General features: G+C 44.6%; 1 protein-coding gene across 1 annotated transcript; it reads left to right on the forward strand.

Moving 5' to 3' along the window:
* The first annotated feature begins 898 nt into the window (after nt 1-898).
* LOC146341272 (uncharacterized) lies at nt 899-11506 on the forward strand. Its single transcript, XM_084805103.1, has 9 exons — nt 899-983; nt 2065-2229; nt 3054-3215; nt 4246-4392; nt 5550-5729; nt 6917-7078; nt 7979-8125; nt 10030-10194; nt 11287-11506. The coding sequence occupies exons 1-9, from the start codon at nt 914-916 to the stop codon at nt 11496-11498; spliced, it is 1410 nt and encodes a 469-aa protein (XP_084661229.1). The 5' UTR covers nt 899-913; the 3' UTR covers nt 11499-11506.
* The last annotated feature ends 2086 nt before the right edge of the window (nt 11507-13592 follow it).

Below are 13592 nucleotides of genomic sequence, written 5' to 3' on the forward strand. Positions count from 1 at the left end.
CGCACAATAAATGCCTCATGTAGAAAAGCTCCAAGTTTGTGCCCAATCCCTCCCCTCCACATAAATATGCACGCGCACACACACACACACACAACTTACACACATGACAGAAACGAATAAATAACAGGCATCAATCTATTTTGTCGGCAAAATCTCTGCAAATGGTAGTTTTGTCAGTTAGATAAGAATGACTATCAAATCTCAACACCTTCATAAAAATGTATAGAGTTCCTTGAGAGGGAACTATGATGGTTACTTAAATGGTTTTAAATACATATTTTCTAGTGTAGAAATAGCATATGTCTAACCCATATAGTTGTAAATCTGGTTTTAAAACCATGCCTTTGACCCAGGGAAGCTTGGGGACTGTAGTTTAGAATGTGTGGCTGGGTAAGTTTGCAGTGGAGATGTACCCAGCTTGGTCTCTTGGACTGTAGTTTAGCTATAACTCTTCTCTGTGTCTGAAGGCTGATTTGAAACAAGAGTACTTCTGGGTATGCGCAGTCTCATTTCCTCAGCTGTGAGCAACCACATTGAGCTTCTACACAACTAGGTCAAATAATATGATGACCTTTAACAGTAGTTCAAACTAAATGGAGATTTTTTAATTGTTAATTATTTTTAATCGTTCTTAATTGTGTTTTCATGTATTTTGCTTATTACTGTTTTTATCAAGTTTGATTAATGACTGTAATAAAAATGGCCTTGAGTGCCATTTTTGGTAGAAAGGCATGGTACAAATCAAATCAATCAATATTCTTATCTCCACATAGTTTCTTCTTAGTAGATGGTATGTCCTGTTCTTATAACCTTGTCTTCTCTTTTCATTCCAGTCCCTCCTCATCCCTGTGTCTTCCCATTTATTTACAATCAGAAATCCTACTCCTCTTGCACCAAGGATGGTGCTGCCGATATGAAGCTCTGGTGTGCCACAAGCACTAACTTTGACAAGGATAAAGAATGGAAGCCTTGTGCCCTTTATGGTGAGATGTGCAGAATCTCACTGGGAATACACTCTCATATATTGCTGAACTTCTTTCAACCCAACAGCCAAATTCAATTTCAGAGGAACTCTCAGGGGCTAGGTTCCAGCAGTAGGTAGGGCTGAAGGCAAAACCGAGTGGGGCCAACATACCCAAACTGTCAGCATATTTTAGCATAAACCTCTACCTACCAGTATCTAAGCTTTAGGAGTACCATGTCAACCTTTTAGAGCCAGGAAACTACCAAATAATAGATGGTCAATGAAAAGTGGGTAGGGCCAGGGAAAAGGGCCATGGCCATTGGGGGATCCCAGAAGGACAAGATTTGGCCCCCAGGCCTTAGGTTTTGCACATCTATTCTAGCCCTATTCAGGTGTTTATGAGGTGAAGGAGAGTGTGGACTGGCATACTAGCTCTACGTCTCACTGTTCATATGGCCTTTCATAAATTGGAGGGAAACAGCAGCTGCAGGGAGCCTTTTCTACTGATGTAGGCTCCCTGAGCAATTTACAACCCTGAATTTTCAGGGCTCTAAATTGTGTAAGGAGCCTCCACAATTTGCCTCCAACTTATGGAGAGTGACAAGGACAGCCATGGATAATGGGTGGAGTTAGTGGGCTCATCCCAACTCTGCCTCATCCCTTAAGTAATTGGAACACCTGAATAGGGCCTTTATGAAGGAGAAAAACAAACACTAGTGATCGAAAAATATATATGTTGAAATGGTAGCAGAGGTGGGTTGGAGGAAATGGCACTTGAAAAAAGGTATACAATCTCAATATGTAAAGGGGGAGGGGTTGATGAAAATATTTCACATTTTCTATTCATAAAATAGAAACTCTAGTTTAGTCCCTATAAGGAAACAGGTAAATAGTTGACACAACTGTAGTTATGAAGCGAACACAGGGCTGGGAATTTCATGTTTGCTTCGCAATATGTAGTTCTGCCCTGAGTGTGTTTGAAACATAGGCAACCTTCCAAGGGATCACCGAAAAGTGTTTATATCAAAACCTGTCTGAAGGAATGAAGCACGTTGCTACTAGCACATACCCATATAACCTCGAACTCTCTGTGTGTCTAGAGTATGGAGGTAATTCTGGTGAGCAAACCTGCACCTTCCCCTTCATCTACAAGAATCGAACGTTCTATACCTGCACCAGTGAAGATGCTCAGCATGGAAGGTTCTGGTGTGCCACAACAGGGAACTACGATAAGGACATGAAGTGGAGCTACTGTGCTGACACCAGTAGGAAATTTAAGGGGACTTAGATTAAAAAATGAAGTTGGGATGGCCAGGCATATTCTTGGAACGTTGCAAGGGGAGTGAGGAGTTAAGCTGGGTTCATGAGCGGGTGTAAATAGATATTGGTATAATGGGCTGTGCAGTGCAGAAAAAGTGCCATGGAGAATGTTGGAGGTGGCACATGATTTGCATGTCTAAAACCCTAGGTCATATTCCTGGCACAGGGGGGCAAGTACTGGTAAAGTCTCTGCTAGTCAAGAGCAGAGCATTTGGGGCCAGATAGAGCAATGGTGTGAGTGTATGGTTGCTTCCTATGAGATTATTTATTTATTTCAAAAAAAATGTATATGAAGCTTCAATATGAATTTTTCCAAGTTAGTTAACAAAAATAAGAGATTAGAAAATGAGTGATCATGTCATAGAGATGAAGAGGGCTGCCTGCATGTGTAGGTCAGCCTTGAGTAGCTGGATCAATTTTATATTTTATGTATTTATTTCATTTCTAATCCACCCAATAACTAATGTTCTCTGGGTGGATCAAGGAGCATGCCTGGGGCAGGTCTAGACTACTGCTTTATAACGGTATTGAAGTGTACTGATAACTGTTGGGGCACATTTCACATTCTGTATACTGCTATTGTATTGTTATTTCCTGCTTTTTATTCCACATTATCCAAAATACCACAACAAATGTCATTGTGTGTCCTACGAGGTATAAATGCACAAGATGGAAATAGCGTTATCATGATGGGATTGTGATGACAAGGTGTAGACCTGGCCTCACATAAGAAATACCCCCCCTCTCTCATTTTGTCATCTTCATCTAGAACTAGCTGCAAATTCTCAAGGGCCATGTGTCTTCCCTTTCATCTACAATGGCAAGTCCTACTCATCTTGCAGAACAGATGGAGAATCCACTGGGAAGCTCTGGTGTTCCCTCACAAGCAACTATGATGTAGAACCCAAGTGGGTGTACTGTGACCTTTCAGGTAGGAAACAAAAAGAGTGAAACTCTACTCCTCCTTGGATGTGCTTTGGAATAGGTGGTATATGGGTGGGAAAGGCAGATGTTGGGACATGGTTATCTAGCATGACAAACTAGGAATATCTTTCATTCTTTGGCTAGCATGTTCAGAATTATAGCACTCCAGAAACCAACTTGTGGGGGTGGGGAGGGGCATTGGTTGGTTAGAAGCCAGCCCTTGAAGTCTCAAGAATTATAACAATTGTTTAAGCAATGTCTTCTAGGTATGATGACTTCAGCATCCATACTTCAATCACATTTTCCCATGCTATGGTTCATAGCTACAACAACTAGTCATGAAATCTGTATGTTGCACATCTTCGTATCCATTTATATGTGGTAACGCAATGGATTAATATATTGCGAGTTTATTCTTTATGTAGGAACCTACATGTATGCACTCTGCACTTGTGTAGGATGTACATGCAGGGTGTGTTTTGGTAATGCTTTTGGATGGTTGTAGAGTTTGGTCATCTGCTTTTAAGGTTTGCTCAACAGAACAAATTTGCACCTGGACCTTCAGGGCTTCTCCACACAGAAGCTTTTTGTCTTGCGATTTTACTAGGATATGGTTTCCAGATTATTTCCGGGATTAAGATCACCCTTTACATGCACTTCACTCCCCCCCACCACACACATTTTCCTCCTGTATCTGCAAATTCTATATGCTTCATTTATGCAGCCACTAGATGGTGCTGTGGTCTATTTCCTCTTATTGAGGGATTTCCTCTTTTCACAGAGAAATTGAAAACAGGTCTTTTTGTTACTAGATTATTTCTGTTTCAATTTAAGCCATGGAAATAGTTGGAAAGTACGAGAGAGGCACTGGACATCATGTAAAGGACCCGCAAAATCCATGAGTGAATCGCAGGATAAAAGCCCCATGTGGAGAAGCCCTCAGTCCTCAGTCACCTCACCATACAATTTCCATCAATCCCCTTTATTAGAGCTTGTCTTGAATTTCTTCTACCCTTTCTCCTGTGCTTCCTCCTCAGACCCCCGGCCCTGCATCTTTCCCTTCATTTACAAGGGGAAATCCTACTCTGCATGCACCAAAGAGGGAGCAGCTGATGGCCAACTGTGGTGTGCCACAACCGCTAACTATGACAAAGACAGTAAATGGAAGGCATGTTCCATTCAAGGTATGTCCTCTTCAAGGTAGAACATGTGGTAGTGGCAAGAATGTGCTCAGAAACTCCCTACCTGGGCACCAACTCTCTCTTCCAAATTCCACAAGAGTTATTGTTACCCCTATTCTGCTGTGTTTGTACACCACTACAAAATATTTAATGCAACTAATGTGTCACAGCACTGTACAGGAGGTTAATGTGAGATGGACACTACTAGTAGGAGTTACCATCTAAAACAGCCTTCCCCAACCTGGTCCGCCACCCCCCTGCCCAGTATGGTTTTGGACTACCATGAGCCCCAGACAGCATGGGAAATGGTCAAGGATGATGAGAATTGTATTCTAAAACAACTGGAGGTTACCAGGTTGGGGAAGAATGATCTAGAATGTATAGTTGGCCAGAACAACAAAAGGGTGGATGTAGACTGTGGAATGAATATTGAAGATTGGATTGGGGAATGTCATAGGACAATCAAGAAGGAAATGAGATACGGATAGATTTGCTGGTGGTGTGTGTATGTGGGGTGGAAGTAGATGAATGAATCACATCTGCATCCTGTCCATCCTCCAGTGCGTTCAGGATGGCATGTATGTGTTCCCTCCACCAGCTTGGGAGGCAGAAGGGTGTGTGTGTGTATGTGTGTGTATTTTCCATGAGCTCTACAGCTGTCTACGTGGGGATCCTCCCTAGCCCATCAACAAGTTTATGTGTCAACAAAAACATCTGTTCCATTGACAGTTAACTGTTGATTATAAAAATCAAAAGTAGGGGGCAGATCTAACTAAAATACAAGGCTTTGGTAGATAAAAGTGGCATGACTCCTATCTGCTATTCTGCTCTTCTTCAGTCTTTGAATGCTGAGCTTTCAAACTGTCTTCCCTTTTACACAAGTCTCACCCAAGATCTCCTCTAAGATCAATGGCTACTAGTCCTGCTAGCTATATGCTACCTCCAGGATAAGAGGCATTATGCCTCTGAATACCAGTTGCTGGGGAACAAGAGCAGGGAAGGGCTATTGTCCTCCTGTCCTGCTTTGGGATTCCTAGAGACCTCAGATTGGCCACTGTGGGAAACAGGATAATGGACTAGACAGACATTTGGTCTTATCCAGCAGGACTCTTCTTATACTCATTATGTATCATCTTGATTTTGTGTTCCCCCATCTTTAGAATATGAAGGCAGCTCCAAAGGCCAGGCCTGTGTCTTCCCCTTCATCTATGAAAAACAGACATTCTACACCTGCACCAATGAACCTGCTAAGAATGAACCTGCTAGGAATGGGAGATTCTGGTGTGCCTCGACAGGGAGCTATGATAAGGACAAGAAGTGGAGCTACTGTGCTGACACAAGTAGGATAACAGGAGTCTGCTGTTGGGAAGGGCTGTTAAAAGGGAGGTTGATTCAGAAGTCAACTGGTAGGGTTATGTAGATACATTAGCTGGCTGTAGATGGAAACTGACAAAAAGGGTTGTCCAATATAGAAATGTTAAGTCTGCTAGAATTTTAGGTGACAAGTCCCATACTCAGAATTGAAGGAAATGACCATGTCATGGAGACTGAAGCTACCAAATCATTATGAAGCCAACTTTGATGTAGGTCCAGAGGCATCTCTGTATTTGGGGCAGTGACCCCTTTCCTGTCCCCTATCCACTTGTGGCAGAGAGATCCCCCCACAACCAAGTACCTATGCTCCACTGCTTCAAAGTGCCATATGTGGTCTTCTCCTGTACTCCTCCGGCAATCTCGGTAGAATATTGAGCATCTGCCCTGTCCTTCACCCCACCAGCACCAATGGGCATCAGCCACCACTGTGTAGGTCTATGCCCACAATGTAGGGATGGTGAACTTGTGGCTCTCCAGATGGAATACTTACCAGTTATTGAATATGTGAGACATATCTTCTGGAGTTCTCTGGAGGCTCTTTTAAAGAATCCTCCAAAGAAGCTTCCCTCCCCTCAGAAATATCTGGGCCAAAATGAGATGGGCTTTCTTAAGAATAAAGCAATTATTCTAGCATCCTGAGAAGTAGGGCTTCTTCACACAGAGCTTTTATCCTGCTATTGAGATTGGTTTTTCATGGAAGTTTGAAGGTCCTTACGATGATGTTGTTAACCTCCAGGGCACCTCCCACGCTAAATGACCTTTATTCCATTTTTTATAAGTTCAGAGATAATGAGCTATCAAATTACCGTGCTTGAGTTCCGCTTGAATTCCCTCTGTGAAAAGAGGAAAACCCACAATAAGTGGAACTAGACCACAGCACCATTTAGCAGCTGTATAATGGAAGACTCGGATATGGGGGGAAAGGAAGGGGGAAAGGGGGGGGGAGGAAGCATGTGCAAAGGGAGTCTGGCGTAATCCTGCATTTAAAACAGAAGCAGAAAGCCCCACTTTAAATGCAGGATGTTAGGCTGCTGTAGAGATGGTCGTATTCTGTCTTTGTGGATTTTTAGTAAATACTTTCTAGTTAGTTCATACTCACCACTGCTACCTCAGCAGAAGGCAGTTCCATATGTTCATATGCTCTCCTTTTCAGGACTAAATACAGATCCAAAGGGACCATGTGTCTTCCCTTTCATCTATAATGGCAAGTCCTACTCATCTTGTGCAACAGATGAGGCAGCCAAAGGGAAGCTCTGGTGCTCTCTCACCAGTAACTATGATGTGGATCTCAGGCGGACATTCTGTGATCCCTCAGGTAGGAAAGCTGTAGAAGAACAAAGAAAGTTAAAGATGACTTGAGTGCTCAGATGTGACCAACTTGTGAGTGGTGGTGGAGCAGATTTGTATGTCTATTGACCCATATTAGTCCTTTGAATCCATCTGGGGTCTGGTCCTTAAAAATAACTAGCATTTCATCCTTGGAGGAGGAATCACAGCTTAGCTGTAGAGAACATTCTTTGCATGCACAAGGTCCCAGGTTTGATCCCTGGCTTATCCTGTTAAGAGAAACAGGTAGAAGGTGTTGTAAGAAATCCTCTGCCTGAAACTGTGGGTGCTACTGCCAATCAGGGTAAGTAATAGTGGATTAGACGGGCAAATAATCTGACTTGCTAGAAACCAGCTTCTTATGTTCCTAGGCAAATAACTCTTTATCTTACTGGACCCCCAATCATTGCTTATCCCAATACGTTTTCTATGGATCATTTGCTCCAAATTAGGCTTGCCCAGGTATTAAGAACAATGTCAAAGGCCTTGACTTCAGGGACATCTAAGAATAATTGTCCAGTAAGCATGACAACCAGGGCTTTTTTGAATGCTCTCCCAATCAAAATCTGTCAGACTCCTTCAGCAGAAACAGAAGACACTTTTTAATGGGTTTTTAATATATAATGCCTAGTTTTACTGCTGCCAGTTTTAATGCGCAACATTTTCTAATCTTTTCTGCAGTTAGGTTGCTGTATTTGTTTCATTTTTAAGTGCTGGCTATATTATATGTTCCTTGTTAGTTGTCCTTGTAGATTTATTGGTTATATTATATGGTTTTATAGTTATGCTGCATGCTGCTCTGGGTAATTTTAGTAGAAGAGTGGAATACACATAAATAAATAAGTGTAGCTTGCCCTAATTTTCTGCCAACCCTTTATTTCCTTCTCAGAACCCCTCCCTTGCATCTTCCCCTTCATTTTTGGAGGGATACCCTACTCTGCATGCACCAAGAAGGGATCCACTGATGACCAACTATGGTGTGCCACAACTGCCAACTACGATGAAGATAGTAAATGGAAGGCATGCGCCCTTCAAGGTAGGCATGTCTTGATGTTGGCAAGGGTTTACACCAGGGGTGTTGAATCTCAGGCCCATGGGTCAAATCTGGCCCACCTAGTGTCTCAATCCAGCCCACCTGGGGTTCACCAGATGACCCCACCCCCTTTGCCCTGACCACCAATTGGTGATTCCCTGGCTCCCACCACCCATTCTCAAAGGTCGAATGCCTCTCCTGAGGCTTAGTTCCTGGCAGTAGGAGCTTTAAACTACAATATGCTGATAATTTTGGTATTCTCACCCCACTCCTTTGCCTTTAGCTCTGCCCATTTTGCCTTTGGCCCCACCCACCACTGGAATGTGGCGCCTGAGAGCTTCTCTGAAATTGAATTCAGCCCTATGGCTGAAAGAGGTCTAACACCAACACCTCTGTCGCAAATCAAAAGAGAAGTGCAGGCCTACGTAGAGCACAAGTAGAAGCATTTGGGTTTACATTTCCATGAACATCACCTGCTCTGGCCTTATGTAGACTTGAACGCAGAGGAGTCTGAGTGGTAAATAAATTGAAGGACTACACCTTTCATTTCATTTCTTTCATTTCTATACTGCCTGGGGATGGACAGCCCACCCGCTCCGGTCTGGGTTCTTTGGGTGCCCACTAAGCCCCTGCCCCCGCTTGTGTGAGCCGCCTGTACTCACCCTAGGCCCATCTGGCCATCTCTGCACCTGCCAGTTTGCAAAAAAAAAAAGTGGTGGGTGCAGATATATGCACATTTGTTCTTCTGCATAATAGTGCTGTGAATAGCTGATATACAGGCCCATTTATGCCTGTAACCTTGTATCTATCGGCCATTCACAGCACCATTTTGAGGAACAATAAATATGCGTATATCTGCGCCAGCCATTTTTTTTTTTTTTTTTGCAAAATAGTGGGTGCAGAGATCACCGGGCAGGCCCAGAGTGAGTGCGGGTAGTTTGATGCGTGGGGGCAGGGGCAGGGCAGGAGGCTCGGTGGATGCAGCTTGGGGCGGGGTGTGTGTGTGCGCGCACCGGATTCCCGGACCCGATCAGGTGCTTGCACCATCCCTAATGCTGCCCAATAGCCGAAGCTCTCTGGGTGGTTCACAAAAATTAAACCACAAAGCACAGCATAAAACAATATAAAATATGAACGCTTAAAACGACAACATAAAAGTACAATTAGAATAAAATCTAGCAGAATAAAATAAAACTTTTGGTCCAACCCAGCGGGACTCTTTCTATTGTGTAAGTGGGAAGATGCCAAGGCAGAGGATGATGTAGGTGGCTTTAAGCACCGATCACTAGTGTGGCCAACATGAGACAGTGGTGGGGGAGGACCCTGGGTAGCAATGGCTGTGCTGAGCCCAATCTCAGTGCCCAGTTCTAGGGGTGCATGCCCACCCTTCCCAGTGAGTGAGGGCTGAAGAAGCACAGCGACACATGTTTCCTGAGCACCATAGTGCAGGAGCCACACTGAACTGCTTGTCGCCTTCCTCCTGCTAGCATCGCCTGACCGTCAAGGGCAATCCAGACCTGGATCCAGGACCACCCAACACTTGGCAGCACTTCCAAAAACTCAATTCTTGATTAGTGCAATTTACTGGGAAAAGCCAGGGCAGGGAAAACTTGGATTGGAGGAAAAGGATCAAGTGCAACTGCACCGAGAATAGTCCCTGGTTACTAGTCCAAATAGGCCCAGGATTGTTCTGGTCCCTGACCAGATTATGCAGGCCCAACCAGACATACAGCCTTCTGCTGCAAAAGTGGATGTGTTTCTTGCAGATCACCCGCATGGCTGTCCCTTGCTGGGCTTCCTGGTTTGACAGACAGGAGACAGAACGCAACAGTTATGTTCTCTTTCCTTTTTGACTCACTATGGCTAAGGTCTATCCCTCCTGATTTTTCTGCTCCACAACTCTGCAGAATATGAAGGAAACTCAGATGGGCAGCCTTGTGTGTTCCCCTTCATCTACAAGAACCAGATGTTTTACACCTGCACTGATGAGAACTCGAAAGATGGGAGATTCTGGTGTGCCACAACAAGGACGTATGACAGGGACAAGATGTGGAGTTACTGTGCTGACACAAGTAAGATAAATGGAGGCTGTCACACTAGCAGCCAGTGCTCAGACATCAGTCAGGGCTGTAGACCAGGGCACTCTCTGGTCTTGACTGTGTGGGTGGTGTGTGAGAAACAATGGGCTTGGTAGGCTCAGATTACACTTCCAGCCAATTCAGGTCTCATTTCTTTTCTGCATCTGGAATATATCACTTAATGCTATGGCATGCCTCCATTTCTGCCCAGTTGAACATTGCAAGTCGGTTGTGGCCTTCCCCAACTTGATCCCCTCCACAGGTGTTGGACTACAATTCCCAGCATCTCCCAGCCAGCCATGCCCTGAACTGGTTGGGAGATGCTGGCTGGGGGTGCTGGGTATTGTAGTCCAGTACATCTGGAGGGCACCAGGTTGGGAAAGACTGGCTTACGGCAGTTCACATAGCAGCAGAACATTTATAACGTAACTCTGTCAAGGACCAATACTGCATAAATTGCAGCCGCAATTAGCATATTTTACATTATTTGTGGCTGTAAAGTGCTTCGTTACATGTAAATTGCAGCTGCAATTTATGTATAACGAAGCACTTTACGGCTGCAAATGGCATAAAATACACTAATTATGGCCATAAATTGCACAAGAAACAGTAATTGAGGATGCAGTTGGCGTATCTTGCCCTGTTTAAAGGGGGGTGGGGGTGGGAAGCCACGGGATCACTGGAGCACATGCCTGTAGGGAGAGCTGGTCCACTGCGGACTCTGCAGGTTGGATTCCCAGGAATCTGACCTCATTTGGGTCTGTGGAGGATTTCTCTAGCATCCCTACTAATAAGCCATGGTAGGCTATGGTGATCATGTGAACCAGGTCTCTCTCTCTCTCTCTCTCTCTCTCTGTATCTTTTCCTCACTCCCCCACCCCACCATGGAGTAATGTTCTTGGCTTGCAAGCCAAGATACCCAACGTTCTGCCTCCAGTTGCAACTCTTGAAGTCTTAAAGGAGAATAGAACAGAGAATATAGGCTTTTGGAACAGCAAGAGTATTTGACAGTATTAAGGAAGTATTGCTGTCATAAGTATTACGAATCTCTCAGTCTTTCTCACTCTTTCCCCACACTTCTTCCAGGGTTAGATTCTAATCCAAAGGGGCCGTGCCTCTTTCCTTTCATCTACAGAGGCAAATCTTACTCATCTTGTACAAAGGATGGGACATCCAATGGGAAGCTGTGGTGCTCCCTCACCAGCAACTATGATGTGGATCCCAAATGGACATATTGTGATCCCTCAGGTAAGAAAACTGGAGAGAGAAGGAGTAGGCAAAGCTTGTTGGTGCACTAGGGTAGAGATTGGACCAGGTGCATGGGCAGGAAGGGCAAGTTATTGGGGGAAAATTTTCCAAGTGATGCAATAGAATCAGTTCCTTTTTCTCAAAGATGATTGATTGGTGGTCCAAATCTTCGTACCCTACTTTTTAAAATTGTGCTCACTTCTGTTCTGCTCTTCCAATCTTCCTCTGTGTTTTTCAAACATATCTTTGGTGACTATTCTTGAAGAGTAGTTTCTTTCATTTGCTGTTGCAGAAAGATAGTGCACAATCCTATGGCATCTGGGAATGATTCTTAACAATGGATTGTCCATGCTGGCTGCAGTGAGGGGAGTTGTAGTCCAACACATCTGGAGGGTGCCAAGTTGGGGAAGCCTGCATAACAAGGAAGAGGCTGGTTGGCTCTTCCCTTGTTTGAGGATCCCAGTCAAACATGAGGTTATTCAGTGTTCTTCTCTTTCCAGATGACAAACCAAGCCATGCTCAGTGACTGTGATTCCTGCTATTTGCTGCTGGGAGGTGACCAGTGTTTGTCTTCCTTGTCCTTGCTTCCTTCTATGCTACAGCTAGAAATAAAGTGTTTCTGCAGACTGCCATCATGGTTCAGCCTCTGTCCACACCCTTTTTGGATCCCAGGTGGTCCTCACCAGTCGCGTCATGTTCTGCCCGGAAGAGGAGCTCACGGGGCTCAGGCCAAGGCAGGCCAGCTGCTGCAATGCCCAGGAGAGCTCCTAGTGAGTAATTTCCACAGACAAGGTTTGAGCCTAGACTGAAGCCTTTTATGCTTCAGTCCGGTGGGCTCCCTCCCAAACTCCACCCCTTCTCATGAAAAGGAAGCTTTAAAGGGACACGCCTCTGCCTGCCTGGAGCCTAGCATGCTACAAGAGTCCATGCCGGGCATGGTGCTGATGCATTGGTTCTATGTAATGTGGAGCTTTTGGAGAAGGGTGTGCTGGCCCAGTGCTGGAGCTAAACTCAGGGGCTGCAGATGTTGGTCCGGGCTTGCGCATCTCTGGTTCTGCAATGGTGCTTGGGCCCGGAGCCTCCTCTGTTGGCACCACTGGTACTTCGGCCTCTGAATCCATGTTGAGGTCACTGCTGGACCCCATGGTCATGACACCAGTGTCCTTGGTTCTGCACCACAGTCCTTATCCAAAATATAGCTATAGTAACAAAAATGCAACACTTCAACAACCCAGCAATATAATCACTCTACAGCTTTCCACATTGATGAACACTATTAAACCCTATCTTCTCTTCAGGAAAGCAAAAGGGAAAGTCCCAGTGGTGATTGTAAATATGCGCAATATAATTCCCAAACATCCAGTTTGTTTCAAGCCACTACAAGCTGTTCTGCAAGGAACTGCCGAATCCATTTTACAATACTGTAAAAGTCCGTTTGCCTTTTTTCTTCTTTTGCACTGCCACCTAGTGGCGACTAATACTGTTCCACATTTTACATGAATTGAACTGCCATGGCTTCACCAAAACACCTCTGGAACTGCAGGATTCTGCCAAGGAATTCAGATAAACCAGCATGTTCCCAAAGCAATTCCCACTGTTCCTTGTATGAAGGCTCGCCCTGTGGAAGTGATAAGTCTGATGCTGAAATTACCAGCCCACTGCCAGCGTCTGAAGCATTTCTCTTCCATCACCCTCAAATATACCAGGGCAACTATGGTGATGCTGTATAAACTGCCAGCTTCAGTTCATATGGGTGCTGACCTCCAGACTGGATCAATAACAATTCTTTCTTTCTTTCTTTCTTTCTTTCTTTCTTTCTTTCTTTCTTAATAAAGTAACGAACAGTTCATGTTCTTCCAAAGCTGAGTAAAACAGTAAAACCACCACACACAGAGATAGTGAACGCCCTTTTTCCCTCAGCTTCTTGCCCAACTCCCCACTTCAGCTCCCAACTGTCCCAACTATCTTTCTCCTCTTCAACTGTCAAAACCCTCTTGGAACCCCATGGGCCAATGCCAGCCCAGGGATAAAGCTCAATTGCCATAAAGTTCCACCATCAGTACAGCTAACCCCAGCAACAAACATCATCTGAACTTTAATAAAAACCGCTGTTTCCCCATTTCGCCACTGTGGTGGTTCAACCA

This window comes from Heloderma suspectum, chromosome 6, assembly GCF_057233095.1.
Source record: "Heloderma suspectum isolate Gila_16-S chromosome 6, 16-S_ref, whole genome shotgun sequence".
NCBI classification, from domain to species: Eukaryota; Metazoa; Chordata; class Lepidosauria; order Squamata; family Helodermatidae; genus Heloderma; species Heloderma suspectum.

Coding starts and splice junctions, on each gene's coding strand:
- LOC146341272 (XM_084805103.1), top strand. CDS start 914: ATGAAGCTCTGGTGTGCCACAAGCACTAACTTTGACAAGGATAAAGAA. Junction 4,393..5,549: donor GAAGGCATGTTCCATTCAAG/GTATGTCCTCTT, acceptor CCCCATCTTTAG/AATATGAAGGCAGCTCCAAA. Junction 7,079..7,978: donor GACATTCTGTGATCCCTCAG/GTAGGAAAGCTG, acceptor TTTCCTTCTCAG/AACCCCTCCCTTGCATCTTC.